Below are 23067 nucleotides of genomic sequence, written 5' to 3' on the forward strand. Positions count from 1 at the left end.
ACTAGTTTATTAATTTAGTTAAAATTGAGATGATATAGAGTCGTTTTAATTTCATTGATTTTTGTTGTTTTGTCTTTGAGAGAGATCTAATTTAACTTCCCCCACCCTATCAAATTATATTTTTAAAATATTAAACTTTATTTTATTTTTTTTTTGGAGGGGCCAGATTATTTAAAACTAAATTTAGGAAGACTTTTCTATGGAAAACTTGTCTCCGGGAAACCCGTACCCAGAAAATTGGTCCCTTATTGAATAAATATCGATTGAAAACACATTTTATGACCGTTCTTGAAGGAGATATTGTTTTTTAGAGACTATACCCGCCATAATATTTTTAAAAACATATTTTTACTTGTTTGTACTTGTTGTTTGTAAAAAAATAAAATCGATTTTCTAAGTGTCCGTTTTCTACTTAACTGGCTAAGTTGTTAGTGGTTTCACTTATTTCAAAGCATTTCATCTATTCAAAAACGAGACTAGTGACTGCATAATATTTTTTTAAATATTTTTACTTATTTACTGTTGTTTTTTAAAAGTGCAAAATCGATTTTTCTATCTAGCTGGCTAAGTTGTTGTCAAAAAACGAAACCATATATTTATTTTAAAAAAATACTTTTTGCGTTATTACGAAACAAAAATAAAAGAAAGAAAACACATATCAAAGAAAGCAGTTATTTTATTTAGAAGAATTAAACAATTTAAACAATTCCTGTGTTATTGCGAAACAACAAAAAAAAAATATGATACTTATGTATTTTGGGAATTTAGGAAAACTCGTACCCGGAAAATTCGTCTCCAGAAAACTCGACCCCGTTTTGCTAGGTAGTAAAACGGTGCCCAGAAAACTCGTCCCGGGAAAACCCGTCTCCGGAAAACCCGTCTCCGGAAAACTCGTCCCCTTTCGCTAGGTAGGAAAACTGGTCCTGTATTAAATAAATATCGATTGAAAACACATTTTTTATGGTCTTGAAGGAGATATTGTTTTTTAAAATAGACTATAGCCCCCCCCCCCATAATATTTTAAAAAAATATTTTTACTTGTTTAATGTTTTTTTTTTTTAAATAAAATTGATTTTCTAAGTGTCCATTTTCTACCTAAATGGCTAAGTTCTTAGTGATTTCACTTATTTTAAAGCGTTTATTATGTTCATACAAAGTTAATTACAAATTTTTTTGTTCTTATTTTAACGATGTTTTTTGGAGTCATAAAAACAATAATAAAAAACAAAACAAAAAAATTAAAAAACAGGGAGCGATTCGATTCTTCGTTACTTTTTTTGTTTTGGTTTTTTAATTATGATAGTTTTTTGTTATGTTTTTGTTTTCTCTCATACCAAATGCACTCATGCGTTATTTAAAATTATAGTTTTATCAATTATCAACATTTATTGTCGTCCTGTCAAATTTTGCAAAAATTAACTAATAAATTAAAAGCGAAATATTTTTTTGACGCGAGAGATGCCATGTGCTAACAATCTCTCGTTAACTCATTTTTAATTTTTACTTCAAAATTCTAAAATCAATCATTAAGAGAAAAAGTAATCACTAAATAAATTTATTAATCAATTTTATTGAAAACTCCGCTATCATTTATCAAGATCTTTTTAATTTCATTTTTTGTTGATTGTTTTTCGGAGGAAGATATAGTTTTTACCCCCCCCTCCCTCTCAAAATTATATTTTTAAAAATATTAAAATTAATTATTGTCTTTTTAAAACCAAATCTCCCTTAGTAATTTCTTTAATTTTCTATTTTTTAGCGATTATCAAGACCCCTAAGATGGACATTATTTCTCGTTCTCACGTAACACTTTAGTTTGTTTTCTGTGTTTTTTTTTTCTTTACTGAATAAACGATTCCAAATAAATTAAAAAACAGTAAATAAGTAAATACTTTTTTATATTAATATTAGAAAAAAATATGCGGTCTCGTTTATGAATATAATAAACACTTTAAAATAAGTGAAACCACTAAGAACTTAGCCAGTTAGGTAGAAAACAGACACTTAGAAAATCGATTTTATTTAAAAAAAAAAAAAACATTAAACAAGAAAAAATATTTTTTTTAAATATTGGGGGGGGGCTATAGTCTATTTTAAAAAACAATATCTCCTTCAAGAACGATCATAAAATGTGTTTTCAATCGATATTTATTCAATAAGGGACCAGTTTTCCTACCTAGCGAAAGGGTACGAGTTTTCCAAGGTCGAGTTTTCCGGAGATGAGTTTTCCCGGGACGAGTTTTCCTAAATTCGAGACATACACCTCATAGACTGTCGAAATTGTTATTTCTAACTTAACTGAGTTGGTCAAACTGACTGTTTAGAATTTATTAAATCATTTTCTAAGAAAATATTTAAAATGTATTACTTCTCTAAGGATTTTTGTATAATAATATTTGTAAATAGTAATGTTCACATGCATTTCGGAGGCACTTGTGCAATACTTAAAAATATACAAATTTATTTTCTTTTGGAGGTGGGGGAGGCTCGTTTTAAAACTATATCTACCTCATTATTTTCTTTAATTTTTGGACATTTTTTGTTAAAAATTATTTACTAAGTAATGTCGAGTACAACATTACTTATTTGTTTTTAACTAAATAAACTCTTTAAAATAAGTTTAAACACCAAAAACTTACAAAGCTAGGTAGAAAACAAAAACTTGGAAAAATCAATTTAATTCTTTTAAAACAATAAACATGTAAAAATATTTTTTTAAATATTATGGGATGTGCATTTTTACCTAAAAATATACAAATTTATTTTCTTTTGAAAGGGGGGGGGGCTTGTTATAAAACTATATCTACCTTAATATTTTCTTTAATTTTCTATTTTTGAGCAATTATCCTCCTAAGACGTGATTCTCTTGGTGCCCGGAAAACTCGTCCCGGGAAAACTCGTCCCCTTTCGCTAGGTAGGAAAACTGGTCCCTTATTGAATAAATATCGATTGAAAACACATTTTATGATCGTTCTTGAAGGAGAAATTGTTTTTTTTAAAATAGACTCACTATAGCCCCCCCCCCCCATAATATTAAAAAAAAAAATTTTTTTTCTTGTTTGATGTTTTTTTTTTTTAAAATAAAATCGATTTTCTAAGTGTCCGTTTTCTACCTAACTGGCTAAGTTCTTAGTGGTTTCACTTATTTTAAAGCGTTTATTATGTTCATAAACGAGACCGCATATTTTTTATATTAATATAAAAAGAATTTACTTATTTACTGTTGTTATAAAAGGGTAAAATCGATTTGGGTTTGTATTACTGTACACATAGATTCGAAAAAATTGTCAAAAAACAAATATATAACAAATAAATGTTATCAAAGGCAAGATAAGTTACTTTCCTACCAAACTGGATATATTTTTCGTGTTTTTATTCAATGTAACATGTTTATTCAGCTCGAAAAACATACAGTGTTTACCGATGTATTGGACAATTCAAAATAGCGGCCGACTCTCTCTTAAACACAGTAAGTTCGGGAATAGGTGTTATAAATAATAAACTAGACAAAATACTATTAAAAAAAACACCGAATATATGTCAACCTATGTCACGGTAATATATATTGAGCGAATTTCTAACAGTATTTTGTCTAGTTTATTATTTTTCGAATCTATGTGTACAGTAATACAAACCAAAATTTTAATATTTTTTGAAATATAATTTAGAGAGGGGGGGGGGTTATATCTCCCTCGGAAAAACAACCAACAAAAAATGAAATTAAAAAGATTCTTGATAAACGATAGCGGAGTTTTCAATAAAATTGATTAATAAATTTATTTAGTGATTACTTTTTCTCTGAATGATTGATTTTAGAATTTTGAAGTATAAAAATTAAAAAAAATTAAAAATGAGTTAACGAGAGATTGTTAGCACATGGCATCTCTCGCGCCAAAAAAATATTTCGCTTTTAATTTATTAGTTAATTTTTGCAAAATTTGACAGGACGACAATAAATGTTGATAATTGATAAAACTATAATTTTAAATAACGCATGAGTGCATTACATTTGGTATGAGAGAAAACGAAAACATAACAACAAAAAACTATCATAATTAAAACACCAAAACAAAAAAGTAACGCTCCCAGTTTTTAATTTTTTTGTTTTGTTTTTTTATTATTGTTTTTATGACTCCAAAAAACATCGTTAAAATAAGAACCAAAAATTTTTTTAATTAACTTTGTATGAACATAATAAATGCTTTAAAATAAGTGAAACCACTAAGAACTTAGCCAGTTAGGTAGAAAAAAAAACAAAAAAAAAACATTAAACAAATAAAAATATTTTTTAAAAATATTATGGGGGGGGGGGCTATAGTCTATTTGAAAAAGCAATATCTCCTTCAAGAACGATCACAAAATGTGTTTTCAATCGATATTTATTCAATACGGGACCAGTTTTCCTACCTAGCGAAAGGGGACGAGTTTTCCGGAGACGAGTTTTCCCGGGACGAGTTTTCCTAAATTCGATTCTCTTATGTCGGACATTTTTTTTTATAAGTAACACTCGACATTACTTTTTTTTTTTTTTTTTTTTTTTTTTAACTAAATAAATTCTTTAAAATAAGTTGAAAGACCAAAAGCTTTCAAAGCTAGGTAGAAAACATAAACTTAGAAAAATTATTTAATTTTTTTAAACAACAGTAAACAAGTAAAAATATTTTTAAAAAATATTATTGGATGTGTACTCTCTTTTAAAGACAATATCTTCAAGAACGGTCATAAAATGAGTTTTCAATCAATATTTATTCAATAAGGGACCAGTTTTCCTACCTAGCAAAAGGGGCTGAGTTTTCCGGGTACGAGTTTTCTGAGGTGCCTGGAAAACTCGTCCCGGGAAAACCCGTCTCCGGAAAACTCGTCCCCTTTCGCTAGGTAGGAAAACTGGTCCCGTATTGAATAAATATCGATTGAAAACACATTTTATGATCGTTCTTGAAGGAGATATTGTTTTTTAAAATAGACTATAACCCCCCCCCCCATAATATTTAAAAAAAATATTTTTACTTGTTTAATGTTTTTTTTTTTTTTTTTAAATAAAATTGATTTTCTAAGTGTCCGTTTTCTACCTAACTGGCTAAGTTCTTAGTGGTTTCACTTATTTTAAAGCGTTTATTATGTTCATACAAAGTTAATTACAAATTTTTTTGTTCTTATTTTAACAATGTTTTTTTGGAGTCATAATAACAATACAAACAAAACAAAAAAATGAAAAAACAGGGAGCCATTCGATTCTTTGTTACTTTTTTGTTTTGGTTTTTTAATTATGATAGTTTTTTTGTTGTTGTTATGTTTTTGTTTTCTCTCATACCAAATGCACTCATGCGTTATTTAAAATTATAGTTTTATCAATTATCAACATTTATTGTCGTCCTGTCAAATTTTGCAAAAATTAACTAATAAATTAAAAGCAAAATATTTTTTTGGCGCGAGAGATGCCATGTGCTAACAATCTCTCGTTAACTCATTTATAATTTTTACTTCAAAATTCTAAAATCAATCATTAAGAGAAAAAGTAATCACTAAATGAATTTATTAATCAATTTTATTGAAAACTTCGCTATCGTTTATCAAGAATCTTTTTAATTTCATTTTTTGTTGATTGTTTTTCGGAGGGAGATATAGTTTTTACCCACCCCCCTCCCTCTCAAAATTATATTTAAAAAATATTAAAATTTACTATTTTCTTTTTAAAACCAATTCTCCCTTAGTAATTTCTTTAATTTTTTATTTTTTAGCGATTATCAAGACCCCTAAGATGTGATATACCGGACATTATTTCTCGTTCTCACGTAACTCTTTTATTTGTTTTCGGTGTTTTTTTTTCTTTACCGTATAAACGATTCCAAATAAATTAAACAACAGTAAACAAGTAAATTCTTTTTTATGTTAATATTAAAAAAAAATATGCAGTATTGTTTGGTGCCGGGAAAACTCGTCTCCGGAAAACTCGTCTCGGGAAAACTCGTCCCCTTTCGCTAGGTAGGAAAACTGGTCCCTTATTGAATAAATATCGATTGAAAACACATTTTATGATCGTTCTTGAAGGAGATATTGTTTTTTAAAATAAACTATAGCCCCCCCCCATAATACTTTTAAAAAAATATTTTTACTTGTTTAATGTTTTTTTTTGTGTTTTTAATAAAAGCGTTTATTATGTTCATAAACGAGACCGCATATTTGTTTTTATATTAATATAAAAAGAATTTACTTATATACTGTTGTTTATAAAAGGGTACAATCGATTTTTCTACCTCGCCGACTATGTTGTTTATTTATTTGGAATCGTTTATTTGGTAAAGAAAAAAAAAACAGAAAACAAACAAAAAACATGTCGGTCGAGTGTTACAGGAGAACGAGAAATAATGCTTAGGGGGTCTTGATAATCGCTAAAAAATAGAAAATTAAAGAAATTACTGAGGGAGATTTGGTTTTAAAAAGAAAATAATAAATTTTAATATTTTTTTAAATATAATTTGGAGAGAGGGGGGGGGGATAAAATCTATATCTCCCTTTGAAAAGCAACCAACAAAAAATGAAATTAAAAAGATTCTTGATAAACGATAGCAGAGTTTTCAATAAAATTGATTAATAAATTTATTTAGTGATTACTTTCTCTCTTAATGATTGATTTTAGAATTTTGAAGTAAAAATTTAAAAAATTAAAAATGAGTTAACGAGAGATTGTTAGCACATGGCATCTCTCGCGTCAAAAAATATTTCGCTTTTAATTTATTAGTTAATTTTTGCAAAATTTGACAGGACGACAATAAATGTTGATAATTGATAAAATCATAATTTTAAATAACGCATGAGTGCATTTGGTATGACAGAAAACAAAAACATAACAACAAAAAACTATCATAATTAAAAAACCAAAACAAAAAAAGTAACGAGGAATCGAATCGCTCCCTGTTTTTTAATTTTTGGGTTTTGTTTTTTTTATTGTTTTTATGACTCCAAAAAACATTCGCTAAAATAAGAACAAAAAATAATTTCTAATTAACTTTGTATGAACATAATAAACGCTTTAAAATAAGTTAAACCACTAAGAACTTAGCCAGTTAGGTAGAAAACGGACACTTAGAAAATCGATTTTATTTTAAAAAAAAACAAAAAAAAAAACATTAAACAAGTAAAAATATTTTTTAAAAAATATTATGGGGGGGGCTATAGTTTATTTTAAAAAAAAACAATATCTCCTTCAAGAACGATCATAAAATGTGTTTTCAATCGATATTTATTCAATTAGGGACCAGTTTTCCTACCTAGCGAAAGGGGACGAGTTTTCCCGAGACGAGTTTTCCGGAGACGAGTTTTCCCGAGACGAGTTTTCCCGGGACGAGTTTTCCTAAATTTGTATCGTTTATGAACATAATAAACGTTTTAAAATAAGTGAAATCACTAAGAACTTAGCCAGTTAGGTAGAAAGCGGACACTTAGAAAATCGATTTTATTTAAAAAAAAAAATAAAAAAAACATTAAACAAGTAAAAATATTTTTTTTAAATATTATGGGGGGCTATAGTCTATTTTAAAAACCAATATCTCCTTCAAGAACGATCATAAAATGTTTTTCAATCGATATTTATTCAATAAGGGAGCAGTTTTCATACCTAGCGAAAGGGGACGAGTTTTCCGGGGTCGAGTTTTCCGGAGACGAGTTTTCCCGGGACGAGTTTTCCTAAATTCGTTTTCCGAAGACGAGTTTTCCTAAATTCGAATAAACTATTTCGAAAATGGGTCATAGTAACATATTTTTTTAAAAGCGCAGATTTGGATGTTTTATTATTATTATTCGTTAGATTAAATAGTTTGGGGGTGCCACGAAATCTTGTCCATTTTTGCTAAGTAGGAAAACGCATCCATAATTGAATACATATCGATTGAAAACACATTTTATGACCGTTTTTGAAGGAGATATTGTTTTTAAAAAAGACTACACACCCCATAAGATTTTAAGGAAATATTTTTTTTATTCTTTTAAAAAAAAATAAAGTTGAAGTTTCTTAGTGTTCGTTTTCTACCTAGCTGGCAAAATTTTCAGTGGTTTAACATATTTTGAAGGATTTGTATAAAAAAAAAAAACTAGTAGTGTCAAGTATTACTTTAGAACAAAAAAAAATGTTTGACGAATTTGGGAAAACTCGTCTCCGGAAAACTCGACCCCAGAAAACTCGTCTCCGGAAAACTCGATCCCGGAAAACTCGTCCCCTTTCGCTAGGTAGGAAAACTGGTCCCTTATTAAATAAATATCGATTGAAAACACATTTTATGATCATTCTTTTAAAATAGACTATAGCCCCCATAATATTTTTAAAAATATTTTTACTTTTTTAATGTTTTTTTTTTTTTTTTAATAAAATCGATTTTCGGGTTTGTATTACTGTACACATAGATTCGAAAAAGTTGTCAAAAAACAAATATATAACAAATAAATGTTATCAAAGGCAAGATAAGTTACTTTTCTACCTAACTGGATATATTTTTCGTGTTTTTATTCAATGTAACATGTTTATTCAGCTCGAAAAGCATACAGTGTTTACCGATGTATTGGAAAATTCAAAATGCTACCCGACTCTCTCTTTAACACGGTAAGTTCAGGAAAAGATGTAATAAATAATAAACTAGACAAAATACTGTTAGACATTTGCTCAATATATGTTACCGTGGGTGCCCGGAAAACTCGTCCCGGGAAAACTCGTCTCCGGAAAACTCGTCTCCGGAAAACTCGTCTCCGGAAAACTCGTCCCCTTTCGCTAGGTAGGAAAACTGGTCCCTTATTGAATAAATATCGATTGAAAACACATTTTATGATCGTTCTTGAAGGAGATATTGTTTTTTAAAATAAACTATAGCCCCCCCCCCCCCCATAATATTTTAAAAAAAATATTTTTACTTGTTTAATGTTTTTTAATAAAAGCGTTTATTATGTTCATAAACGAGACCGCATATTTTTTTTTATATTAATATAAAAAGAATTTACTTATATACTGTTGTTTATAAAAGGATAAAATTGATTTTTCGGGTTTGTATTACTGTACACATAGATTCGAAAAAGTTGTCAAAAAACAAATATAGAACAAATAAATGTTATCGAAGGCAAGATAAGTTAGTTTTCTACCTAACTGGATATATTTTTTGTGTTTTTATTCAGTGTAACATGTTTATTCAGCTCGAAAAACATGCAGTGTTTACCGATGTATTGGAAAATTCAAAATCTCAGCCGACTCTCTCTCTCGGAGAGGGTACGTTTGGGAAAAGGTATTATAAATAATAAACTAGACAAAATACTGTTAGAAAACAACCGAATACATGTCAACTTATGTCACGGTAACATATTTTGAGCGAATTTCTAACAGTATTTTGTCTAGTTTATTATTCATAATACCTTTTCCCAAACGTACCCTCTCCGAGAGAGAGTCGGCTGCCATTTTGAATTTTCCAATACATCGGTAAACACTGCATGTTTTTCGAGCTGAAGAAATACACTGAATAAAAACACAAAAAATATATCCAGTTAGGTAGAAAACTAACTTTGATAACATTTATTTGTTCTATATTTGTTTTTTGACAACTTTTTCGAATCTATGTGTACAGTAATACAAACCCCAGAAAACAAACAAAAAACATGTCGAGTGTTGTTACGGGAGAACGAGAAATAATGCCCGGTATATCACATCTTAGGGGGTCTTGATAATCGCTAAAAAATAGAAAATTAAAGAAATTACTGAGGGAGATTTGGTTTTAAAAAGAAAATAATAAATTTTAATATTTTTTAAAATATAATTTAGAGAGAGAGGGGGGGGATAGAACCTATATCTCCCTTCGAAAAGCAACCAACAAAAAAGTAAATTAAAAAGATTCTTCATAAACGATAGCGGAGTTTTCAATAAAATTGATTAATAAATTTATTTAGTGATTACTTTTTCTCTGAATGATTGATTTTAGAATTTTGAAGTAGAAATTTAAAAAATTAAAACTGAGTTAACGAGAGATTGTTAGCACATGGCATCTCTCGCGCCAAAAAGATATTTCGCTTTTAATTTATTAGTTAATTTTTGCAAAATTTGACAGGACGACAATAAATGTGGATAATTGATAGAATTATTATTTTAAATAACGCATGAGTGCATTTGGTATGAGAGAAAACGAAAACATAACAACAAAAAACTATCATAATTAAAAAACCAAAACAAAAAAAGTAATGCTCCCAGTTTTTAATTTTTTTGTTTTGTTTTTTATTATTGTTTTTATGACTCCAAAAAACATCGTTAAAATAAGAGCCAAAAAAATTGTAATTAACTTTGTATGAACATAATAAACGCTTTAAAATAAGTGAAACCACTAAGAACTTAGCCAGTTAGGTAGAAAACGGACAATCGATTTTATTTAAAAAAAAAAAAAAAAATTAAACAAATAAAAATATTTTTTAAAAAATATTATGGGGGGGGGGCTATAGTCTATTTTAAACAGCAATATCTCCTTCAAGAAGGATCATAAAATACGTTTTCAATCGATATTTATTCAATAAGGGACCAGTTTTCCTACCTAGCGAAAGGGGACGAGTTTTCCCGAGACGAGTTTTCCCGAGACGAGTTTTCCCGAGACGAGTTTTCCCGGGACGAGTTTTCCTAAATTCGTTACCGTGACATAAGTTGACATATATTTGGTGTTTTTTTAATAGTATTTTGTCTAGTTTATTATTTATAACACCTTTTCCCAAACTTACCATGTTAAAGAGAGTGTCGGGCGCCATTTTGAATTTCCCAATACATCGGTAAACACTGCATGTTTTTCGAGCTGAATAAACACATTACATTGAATAAAAACACAAAAAATGTATCCAGTTTGGTAGAAAAGTAATTTATCTTGCCTTTGATAATATTTACTTGTTATATATTTGTTTTTTGACAACTTTTTCGAATCTATGTGTACAGTAATACAAACCTCGATTTTTTAAGTGTCCGTTTTCTACCTAACTGGTTAAGTTCTTAGTGGTTTCACTTATTTTAAAGCGTTTATTATGTTCATAAACGAGACCGCATTTTTTTTTTTTTTTATATATTAATATAAAAAGAATTTATTATTTACTGTTTTTTATAAAAGGGTAAAATCGATTTTTCTACCTCGCCGACTATGTTGTTTAATTTATTTGGAATCGTTTATTCGGTAAAGAAAAAAAAACACAGAAAACAAACAAAAAACATGTCGAGTGTTATGTGAGATGAGAAATAATGTCCGGTATATCACATCTTAGGGGTCTTGATGATCGCTAAAAATAGAAAATTAAAGAAATTACTAAGGGAGATTTGGTTTTAAAAAAAAATAATAAATTTTAATATTTTTAAAAATATAATTTAGAGAGAGAGTGGGGGGGGGGATAAGAACTATATCTCCTACCGAAAAACAACCAACAAAAAATGAAATTAAAAAGATTCTTGATAAACGATAGCGGAGTTTTCAGTAAAATTGATTAATAAATTTATTTAGTGATTACTTTTTCTCTTAATGATTGATTTTAGAATTTTGAAGTAAAAATTTAAAAATGAGTTAACGAGAGATTGTTAGCACATCTCTCGCGCCAAAAAAATATTTCGTTTTTAATTTATTACTTAATTTTTGCAAAATTTGACAGGACGACAATAAATGTTGATAATTGATAAAACTATAATTTTAAATAACGCATGAGTGCATTTGGTATGAGAGAAAACAAAAACATAACAACAACAAAAAACTATCATAATTAAAAAACCAAAACAAAAAAGTAACGAAGAATCGAATGGCTCCCTGTTTTTTCATTTTTTTGTTTTGTTTGTATTGTTTTTATGACTCCAAAAAACATTGTTAAAATAAGAACAAAAAAAATTTGTAATTAACTTTGTATGAACATAATAAACGCTTTAAAATAAGTGAAACCACTAAGAACTTAGCAAGTTAGGTAGAAAACGGACACTTAGAAAATCGATTTTATTAAAAAAAACAAAAACATTAAAAAAGTAAAAATATTTTTTAAAAATATTAGGGGGGGGGGGCTATAGTCTATTTTAAAAAACAATATAACCTTCAAGAACGATCATAAAATGTGTTTTCAATCGATATTTATTCAATAAGGGACCAGTTTTCCTACCTAGCGAAAGGGGACGAGTTTTCCGGAGACGAGTTTTCCGGCCACCATGTTTGACAGGAGGATCACACCTTTGGAGTCTTGATAATTGCTCAAAAAAGAAAATTAAAGAAAATACTGAGGTAAATATAGCTTTAAAAAGAGCCCCACCTCTCCAAAAGAAAGTAAATTTTAATCTTTTTTAAATATAATCTAGGGGGGGGGGCAGAGCTTTTTAAAAACTATATCTCCCTCAAAAACAAAATAATAAATATCAAAAAACTGAAATTAAAAAGATTTTTTAATAACGTAGGTAGATGTTTTTTTAATGATGAGATTGTGCATTTAGTATTAGTAAAAACAAAAAAATATTTATTGGTTAATTACAATTTTTATATTTCTAATGTTTAGGCATTCAGTTTTCAGTAATGTCCAAGATGGTGCCCAGAAAACTCGTCTCCGGAAAACCCATACCCGGAAAAATCCCCTCTTTTTGCTAGGTAGGAAAACTGGTCTCTTATTGAATAAATATCGATTGAAAACACATTTTATTACCGTTCTTGAAGGAGGTATTGTTTTTAAAAGAGACTATGCACCCCCATAATATTTAAAAAAAATATTTTTAATTCTTGCTTAAAAAAAATAAACTTGATCATGGAGTCAAGATACGAAAAACGAAATCAAATATTTATTAAAAAAATATGCTAGTTTTAACACTTTTTGTGTCATTACGAAACAAAAAGAAAAAAAAGAAAACACGTATTATCAAAGAAAGCAATTATTTTATTTAGAAAAATTAATTCAGTTTAAATAATTCTTGTGTTATTACAAAACAACAAAAAAGAAAACACGGTCTTATGTAATTTTGGTACCGTGCAGAAATAATGTTATTATTTCGAAAGCCATTCTTAACATGGGGAGGAGAGGATATCGTTTAAGTTATTTCGGGGGGCACTTGTGCAAATTTATTTTCTTTTGGAGGTGGAGGAGGCTTGTTTTAAAACTATATCTACTTCAGTATTTTCTTTAATTTTGGACATTTTTGTTAAAAATTATTTACTAAGTAATGTCGAGTGCGACATTACTTGTTATTTCTTTTTAACTAAATTAACTATTTAAAATAAATTTAAACAGCAAAACCTTACAAAGCTAGGTAAAAAACAAAAACTTAGAAAAATCAATTTAATTTTTTTAAAACAATAAACATGTAAAAATATTTTTAAAAATATTATGGGATGTGCATTATTACCTAAAAATATACAAATTTATTTGGGGGGGGGGGCTCGTTTTAAAACTATATCTACCTCTTTAATTTTCTATTTTTGAGCAATTACCGAAACTCCTAAGACGGACATTTTTTATTCATAAGTAACACTCGACATTACTTTTTTTTTTTTTTTAACTAAATAAACTCTTAAAATAAATTGAAACACCAATAGCTAGGTAGGAAACGAAAACTTAGAAAAATTAATTTAATTTTTTTAAAATAACAGTAAACAAGTAAAAAAAAATTTTTTTAATATTATGGGATGTGTATTCTCTTTTAAAGACAATATCTTCTTCAAGAACGGTCATAAAATGTGTTTTCAATCGATATTTATTCAATAAGGGACCAGTTTTCCTACCTATCGAAAGGGGTTGATTTTTCCGGAGATGAGTTTTCTGGAGACAAGTTTTTCAGGGACGAGTTTTCCTAAATTCGTCCAAGATCAGTGCGCAGAAAAATCAAGCCACCGGAAGTGAATACGCATGGAGTTAAGACATGAAAAAAACAAAATTATATATTTATTTAAAAAAAAAAATACTTTAGATATAACGTTTCTTGTGTTATCATGAAACAAAAAAATGATTTTTCAAACTGAATAAACATTTTACATTAAATAAAAACACTAAAAACTTATCCATTTAGGTAGAAAAGTAACTTATCTTGCCTTTGATAACATTTATTTGTTATATATTTGTTTTTGAACAACTCTTTTGAATCTGTATAGTAAAACAAACCCTTATAAAGTCTCTCTCTCTCTCTCTCTCTCTCTCTCTCTCTCTCTCTCTCTCTATATATATATATATATATATATATATATATATATATATTTTTTTTTTTTTTTTTTTCTTTCTTTTTTTTCCGTCGTAAAACAAGTGTTAAAATTAAATTAATTTTTTTGAATAAAATATTTTTTTTAATACAGGAAGTTTTTTGTTTTTGTTGTTGTTTAAAAGTAATTTATTTTTTTTTGTTATAACACAAGAAGTGTTAAAATTAAAGTAATTTTTTTTTAATAAATATATAGTTTCATTTTTAGTGTCGTGACTGTTCCGTTTCTTTCCATACCCACTTCCGGTAGTTTGGATTGATTGACTGATCTTGGACATTACCCATTTTTCTTATTTATAACGATACTTTTTGGAGTATTAAAAAAATAATAAAAAAAAAAACAGGGGAAGGGTTCAATTCTTCTCTGGAATTTTCTGGTAGTTTTTTGTTTTGCTTTTGTTTTTTTAATTCAATTATGTGTGTTATTGAATTGATGCAGGGAGTGGCAACTGTACATGGTTTAACAACCTGATACTCCAAGTACATATGGGACCCAAAACTCGACTAATACTAAATTTCTGATAAAGTATGACTGAGGTATTCTCTCCTACTTTGTTGCCACATATCCACCTGATCATGAATTTGGAACCCAGGTCTCACTACAATGCAAGATGGAAGAACAAATGTAGGCCAAGCCATATAAACAAAAAATCAACAAAAAGATTTTTTGTATTATTTGGATTGTTCAAACTGTTTTCATCTTGGTTGTTTTTCTCACAACGTTTCGGCCAATGTAACCTCCAATCATCTTTAGGTGCATTCACACTGGATGTTATTAGTGAATTTTTTTTTTTTTTAATAAATCCAGGTCCATTCTGTTTTATCAGTATGATGTTTCTATATTTTTAGATGAGGATTGATAATTATTTGGATTGTTCAGACTATTGTTCTCATCTTGGTTGCTTTCCTCACAATGTTTCAATGTAATCTCCGACCATTAGGAAGCAAAAAAAAAAGATATATTTTTTACCATTCACCGACAGCATACAGTTTGAATGCACCTGAAGATGGTCGGAGATTATATCGGCCAAAACATTGTGAGAAAAACAACCAAGATGAGAGCAATAGTTTGAATAATGCAAAAAATAATTATCATCTAAAAAATATACAAACATCATGCCAAAATGATTTTTGTTTCAATTTTTTGTTTCTTTTTTTGGAAAGGTCTATATGCTGTGATTGACCTATATGGCCAATGTGCGCAGGTGACAATCACGTCAGGATCGGGCCCTGTTCCGGCGACGACGGCAGACAACAACGTTACCTGTGCTGAGACGGACGCTTCACTGGCATTGCCCGTCAATGCAGGTTAGTGGCAGTTTTTTCACTTTTTCTTTCTTTTGTCCACTGTTTTTTTTTTTGTTTTTTGTTTTTTCATATTCTTTCTTTTGCTCTTTTAAAAAATAATTTAATAAAGTTTTTTGTAATTTTCTTTTTTTAGTTATCTTCATTTCTTTCTTTTTTATTTTCATACAGTATTTCATTCTTTCTTTTTTCTTTTTATTAAAAACTATTTTTTCATATGTTTTTTCTGGTGCTCGGAAAACTCATCTCCGGAAAACCTGTACCTGGAAAACTCGTATCCGGAAAGGTCCCCTCTTTTTGCTAGGTTGAAAAACTGGTCCTTTATTGAATGAATATCGATTGAAAACACATTTTATTACCATTCTTGAAGGAGATGCACACCCATAATATTTTTTTTAATTATTTTTAACTCTTGCTTAAAAAAAATAAACTTGATCACAGAGTTAAGATACAAAAAACGAAACCAAATATTTATTTAAAAAAAAATACTCTAGTTTTAACACTTTTTATGTCATTACGAAACAAAAATAAAGAAAGAAAACACTTATTATCAAAGAAAGCAATTATTTTATTTAGAAGAATTAATTTAGTTTAAATAATTCTTGTGTTATTACAAAACAAAAAAGAAAACACGGTCTTATGTAATTTTGGTACCACGCTAAAATAATAATTTCGAAAGCCATTCTTAACATGGGGAGGGGAGCTTATTGTTTAAAAGTCATTTCGGGGGCACTTGTGAAGTACTTAAAAATATACAAATTCATTTTCTTTAGGAGGTGAGGGAGGCTCGTTTTAAAACTATATCTACCTCAGTATTTTCTTTAATTTTTGGACATTTTTGTTAAAAATTATTTACTAAGTAATGTCGAGTGTGACATTACTTGTTATTTCTTTTTAACTAAATAAACTCTTTAAAATAAGTTTAAACACCAAAAACTTACAAAGTTAGGTAGAAAACGAAAACTTAGAAAAATCAATTTAATTTTTTTAAAACAATAAACATGTAAAAATATTTTTTTAAATATTATGGGATGTACATTATTACCTAAAAATATACAAATTTATTTTCTTTTGGAGGGAGAGGGGGCTCGTTTTAAAACTATATCTACCTTTACCTTAATATTTTCTTTAATTTTCTATTTTTGAACAATTATACTCCTAAGACGTGATCCTCTTATGTCGGGCATTTTTTGTTCATAAGTAACACTCGACATTACTTTTTTTTTTTTTTTTTTTTTAACTAAATAAACTCTTTAGAATAAGTTGAAAGACCAAAAACTTTCAAAGCTAGGTAGAAAACTAAAACTTAGAAAAATTAATTAAATTTTTTTAAAACAATAGTAAGTAAGTAAAAATATTTTTTTTAAATATTATTGGATGTGTATTCTCTTTTAAAGACAATATCTTCAAAAACGGTCATAAAATGTGTTTTCAATCAATATTTATTCAATAAGTGACCAGTTTTCCTACTTAGCAAAAGGGGATGAGTTTTCCGGGGACGAGTTTTCCTAAATTCGTTTTTTCCGTACTTCTTAACTTTCTTTTCCTATCATTCTTTTTGTTTGGTGAGTTTTGTTCTCTACTCATTTCTCCATATATATATATATATATATATATATATATATATATATATATATATTGTTTTGTATGCCTCCTTTCCTAATATTCTTTTTTCGAATTTACGAAAACTTGACCCCGGAAAACTCGTCCCCTTTCGCTAGGTAGGAAAACTCGTCCCTTATTGAATAAATATCAATTGAAAACACATTTTATGATCGTCATTGAAGGAGATATCGTTTTTTAAAATAGACTATAGCCTCCCATAATATTTTTCTAAAATATTTTTACTTATTTAATTTTTTTTTTTTTTAAATAAAATCGATTTTCTAAGTGTCCGTTTTCTACCTAACTGGCTAAGTTCTTAGTGGTTTCACTTATTTTAAAGCGTTTATTATGTTAATAAACGAGACCGCATATTTTTTTTATATTAATATAAAAAGAATTTACTTATTTACTGTTGTTTATAAAAGGGTAAAATCGATTTTTCTACCTCGCCGACTATGTTGTTTGTTGTTTAATTTGTTTGGAATCGTTTATTCGGTAAAGAAAAAAAACACAGAAAATAAACAAAAACCATGTCGTGTGTTACGTGAGAACGAGAAATGTCCGACATGAGGGTATATCACATCGCTAAAAAATATAAAATTAAAGAAATTACTAAGGGAGATTTGGTTTTAAAAAGAAAATAATAAATTTTAATATTTTTTAAAATAACACACACACACTCGCAAAATCACTTTTATATAAAGAGATTAAAAATCATTTTTCTTTAATTTTTTTTCTTTTGTTATTTTTGTTATTAGCATTTGTTATTTTATTCATTTTGATTATTCTTTATATACAAACTTCTTATATAAGAAAAGGTTTTTCATTAATATTTCTTATGTTTTCATTATAATATATATATTTTCATTAATACGAAAAAAGTTTTTCATTAATATTTTTTTAAAAAATTTTATTTTTTTGTTTTATGGTTTTACTAATGTACTTTTTTGTTTTTAATATTTTCATTTTTTTTTTTTTTTTTTTTTAATGCAGAGGTATGTCATCGCTTCAGCCAATGCTGTGGCAAGAACGTCGTCGTAACGCAGAATGGTGCCGTCGCCACACGGACACGAAGCTTCAAGAATGCGCTTGTCTTTAGCTCCGATCCACTCCGCTATGATGAAGTGTTTGAGGTAAGGAGCGTTTTCTCAGGTTAAAAGAATGCCCCCTTCTCCATCCCTGATTAGCCAAAGACATCTTAAGTATTATTTATTTATTTATTTATTTTGTATATTAAACAGCCTGAAACAACTTGTATGTTTTATATTTTCACATCTAAGCGCCTATTTTATAACCAAGGATACAAAATGTTGATAATTAAAAAAACATCCATTGAAAACATTGTTTTAAAAAAGCTATAAACAACTTCATTACCTTTATATATACTCTTTATTTGGAATATGATTTGAAACTAATTTAACTCATCAATAAATAATATATTTGTGTGTGTGTGTGAGGAGATTAAAGAAATATTGAAGAATTCTTTTAATGGAGACTTTTCACAATATAAAAGCTCAACAATTATAGACTAGATAAAATATATATTACTATATATATAAATTTATTTGTTAGTTTCAATAAAGAAAAACATTAATAGGAGGAGTGGTTATAAATGCTATTTATACCTAGGCATTTCAAAGCCTAATGTTTCTAAAATAAAGGGTATGGCATCTAGCTTAGGTTATATTAGGAAGTTAATGTTAAAATACATAAAAAAGAAGAGATAACAGAAGGACGGTAGAAAAGGAATCTGGGGGATTCTTGATATAAGGAGGGGAATATATTGAGACCATATGGGGATCTTTAAAATATGTAAATTAGAAATATAAAAAAATTAAACAATCGTTTAAGCAAAAATAAATGGTGATATATTCACAGAAAGAATGTGTGGATGCGAATGAGGATATGAACAAAAGGACAAAAATAAAGAGAAACCTGCAAACAAAAATAAAAAATAAAAAATGTAAATATAAATAAATTTTTAAAAAATATGAAAAAATATCAAATACAAAAAATATACAAGATACAATACAAAAAAAAAAATAAAATGAAAGATAAAAAATACGAATAAATACGAAAGTAAACTAATATAAAAAATATAAAAGCATAAAAAACAGCGCAATAAAAATTACAAGTACAAAACTGATATAGAAAATATCGAAGAAAAAGAAAAATATTTTAAAAGTATATATAAAAAAATATTTTAAAATCTATGAACCCAAGACTAGTTTAATATAGTTTTTGTATATAAGAGTGTTCAATAATTAATGCCAAATGAAAGGAAAAGGTATCTTATTTTGTAAAGGTCCAAGGTATTAGACAAATAAGTTCATTTGTATGATAGAATCCATTTTTAGATTATACATACATACGATGACATGAAAAATTCCAACATATATATCCAAAGTTATGATAGCAGTTATTCTTGCAAATAGGTTGAAAAACAGTCTTCGATATCAGCATAAACAATGCAGATTCAGATGGAAAATCTCCGAAGCCCATGAAAATAATCTAATTCAAAACATTCAAAGTCTTGGTTGTAGGAGATCAACTCAAAAAAATGAGATAAAATTAAAAATTTGCCATCAAATTCATGTTTGTATCAAGCCAAATAGCAAGACTAATTAACTAAAAAAAAAAAAAGTAGATAAAAAGTACATCAAAATTCCGAAATGTCCAATTAATAGGAAGTTGAAGAGAAAATTGACAGAGATAAGAAAAAATATGAAGGGAGTTTTAAAATGGCATAGGAAGGAGGTAGAAAGCAGGATAAATTGGAGAGGAGAAATTAATTGCACAGCGGTGGCTTGTGGAGGGAGCTGCAGTTATTTGTTAGAGCCTGGTCAGGGATTTTAAATGCCTACTTCTTTTCTATAAATAGAATTGTGATTTAAAGAGTTAAAAAGTTAAGGGTGCTTGTAGGAGGGGTTTATGTAGTATACATGAAAATTATAAATTGATGGGAATGGATTCTTATTTAAATATCTTACACTTCCCATTTAATTACTTAGTATAATTAGGCTTAGTAAGTGGGTAGAGCTGAAATTATTAGCTCTGATTAGATTTATCTACCTAAATATCAACCTACCATGTTCAAACGTTGATAATTAATCTTTGTAATAAACTCAGAAGGAGTTCTCTAATTGATTTAAATTTGAATATATATATATATAAGAAAATGACAGATTTAATGTTTTGAAATTCATTGAATTACAATTTAATTTATTTGCTCTATCTTGCATATCGAGCAATTCTTGTTTAGATGGGATAACTTATAGAATATTACTGCCAGTAATATTTTGTAAACCAAGAATCTCACGTTTACATAACCACTGATTGTTAAATAAAAAAAACTATTCCGAAGAATATATATATATATATATATATATATATATATATATAATCATTAAATCTGTCATTTTCTTATTAATATATTATAATTAATATATATTAATTATAATATAATATATACTAGCAGACTACCTGAGACAACACAAGCGGGTGTTGTGTTTTTTTCTAAATAGTCCACTTCCTGTTAGTAAAAAAAAATACTTTAGCTGAAATCAAAACCAAGACCTAAAGATAGTGAATCAAGTATAATAATCATTTGGCCAGCGTGACACAGCCTTTAAAAGTGTTTTTAAACTGACTCATACTTAACATAAGGAATCCGTAACGTGAACCATTCATGCATCTGCAATCATGGAAAGTGAGCGAACAGAGAAAAATCTGACAACTCCCACATAACAATTTTTCAACTTTTGCCCCTTAGAAGCCCTTTTTTCCAGATGAAATCCTATTAAAAATTTTCCACGTGTCTGAATGACTTATATACCAAATTTCATGTGTGTAGATTAAAAATTCATTGACTATACAGGTTGATATTCTCACTTATGAAAATAATGGAAATAGTATTCCGACAAAATAGAGAAAATAAAAAGGAACAAACCGTATTATGTGTTCATCAACGTTTCGTCTTTATTTCGAGACTTCCTCTGGTATTTTTTGTTTCTTAATCTCATTCATCCAGAGGAAGTCTCGAAATAAAGACGAAACGTTGATGAACACATAATACGGTTTGTTCCTTTTTATTTTCTCTCTCTCTCTCTCTCTCTCTCTCTCTCTCTCTCTATATATATATATATATATATATATATATATATATATATATATATATATATATATATACAGGGTGTTTCAAAAGTCTTGGGAACATTACAAGTTATTAAAAATCGTTATGTTCCCAAGACTTTTGAAACACCCTCTATATATATATATATATATATATATATATATATATAAATATAAATTATAAACTGCTGATTTTTATTTTCTCATATTTTTCTCCAGGTTAAAATCGAACGCCTCTCTCAATTGTGGTCTGGCTCACTGAAGATAGGCTTGACTACGTTGTCAATCACTGACTCAACTGGCCCAACGATGTTACCTGAGTCGCTTGATGAGTTGACATCACGAGCTACATGGGCTGTCGGCGGGTCTGATGTGCGAAAGAATGGCACAGTCGTGCAGGAGAACTATGTGCCGTCACTCTATCGCTTGCAGGTTGGTTAGATTTACTTTTATGTATGATATATATATATATATTTTTTGTTGATTTTTAAACAGTAATACGGTTAATAGTGTCTTCAACCTTCAAGAAAATTGCCCATATTTTTTTGGATGTAAACAAATATTTATTTTATTTACACCCACACACACTTATACCAGTGGGAACAATTAAATATTGGAAAATCTACTTATATATATATATATATATATTATAATGATGATAAAATACACTCCCATATTTGTATGCATCTCGTAATGTTAATTTTAATTTTATAGCGCTTGTTTATGTAAGATTAATTTTATAATTCATTGCAATGTTTTTTTTAACTAAATGTTGTAAAATGTTAATTTTCAGCAAATATTTTATTTATAAAAGCAAAGATACCATTGCTTTGCATGAGACTTTGCTGTACGCTTCGTGGGCACCCTTGCAGTAAGTGGATGTTGTAAGAGCTGCACCAAACATGACTTTAACCTTTTACCGTGACCTTGAAAAATGGTATGCACTATCCCTAGGTTGGAGACTAGCATCATGTCAGGTTTGGTCCAGTGGTGTGGGTTGTAGGAGAGTATATATATATATATATATAGGCTACAACCTTGACCCTTAACTTGGAAAATGGTGTGATACATCCCTAGGTGGAGGACCATGCCAGGTTTGGTCATGATCTGTCCAGGGTGTGGGTTGTAGGAGAGTTGTCCGCATACGCAAACGCTACTACTTTTTATATAGAAGACTAGCCTGGGTGCCGGCGTTGCCTAAGTGTTTGGAGTTGGAGGTGTGTGTTGAGCAAAAAAAAAAATTGTGACGCGAAGGCGGAAAAGAAAGTAGAAGAAAACCTGACATCTTACTGCTACCCTAGGACATGACAGGAAGTGTAAAGCGTTCAAATCAATTGATGCCAATCAAAAATTTGACTTGCAGAAATGAATAGTTAAGTGAATGAGTTCACACAGGTGCATAAATGAACGTCTAGCTGGAGGCTAGTTTATTTATTTGTTTCCCCATGATGTTGGGGAAAACCAGCTCCCCCGAAAATGGGGAACTCTCGAATGAATAGCAATTGTCTGATATAAAGGGTTTCCCTCAGATTGATCAAAGCTGATTGCCTTTCTGGACGTGACGGCCTGAAGACCAGTAGGCTGCTGACTTTGCTTCGATTAGTTTCGTTTTTATACGAAAAAGACAAACAAACACAGGAATCAAGGTAATTTTTTAAAAGTTGATCAAAATAAAGATAGGGACGATGTCCATTTTCGAATCGGAGATATTATAATCTAGGAAGTATAAGGAAACTTTTCCAAAATAGTAACCTTGTCGAGAAGCCTAGCAAAAAAAGCATTTCTTGGACATACAGAAATGCGCGCCCATTTTGCCTATTACATAG

The 23067-nt window shown here is 28.5% G+C and overlaps 1 protein-coding gene across 2 annotated transcripts in view; it reads left to right on the plus strand.

Annotated features, from left to right (window-relative positions):
• LOC145268445 (neuralized-like protein 4) overlaps positions 1 to 23067 on the plus strand; it is a 164551-nt gene that overhangs the window by 97090 nt on the left and 44394 nt on the right. For both annotated transcript variants that reach the window (XM_080124008.1, XM_080124009.1), the window contains exons 13-15: positions 15365 to 15508; positions 18104 to 18243; positions 21461 to 21673. In XM_080124008.1, the coding sequence (XP_079980134.1) occupies positions 15365 to 15508; positions 18104 to 18243; positions 21461 to 21673 (497 nt within the window). The remainder of the gene's footprint in view (positions 1 to 15364; positions 15509 to 18103; positions 18244 to 21460; positions 21674 to 23067) is intronic.

The sequence above is a fragment of the Euprymna scolopes genome, chromosome 43, assembly GCF_053919585.1.
Source record: "Euprymna scolopes isolate OS-2025 chromosome 43, ASM5391958v1, whole genome shotgun sequence".
Taxonomy (NCBI): Eukaryota; Metazoa; Mollusca; class Cephalopoda; order Sepiida; family Sepiolidae; genus Euprymna; species Euprymna scolopes.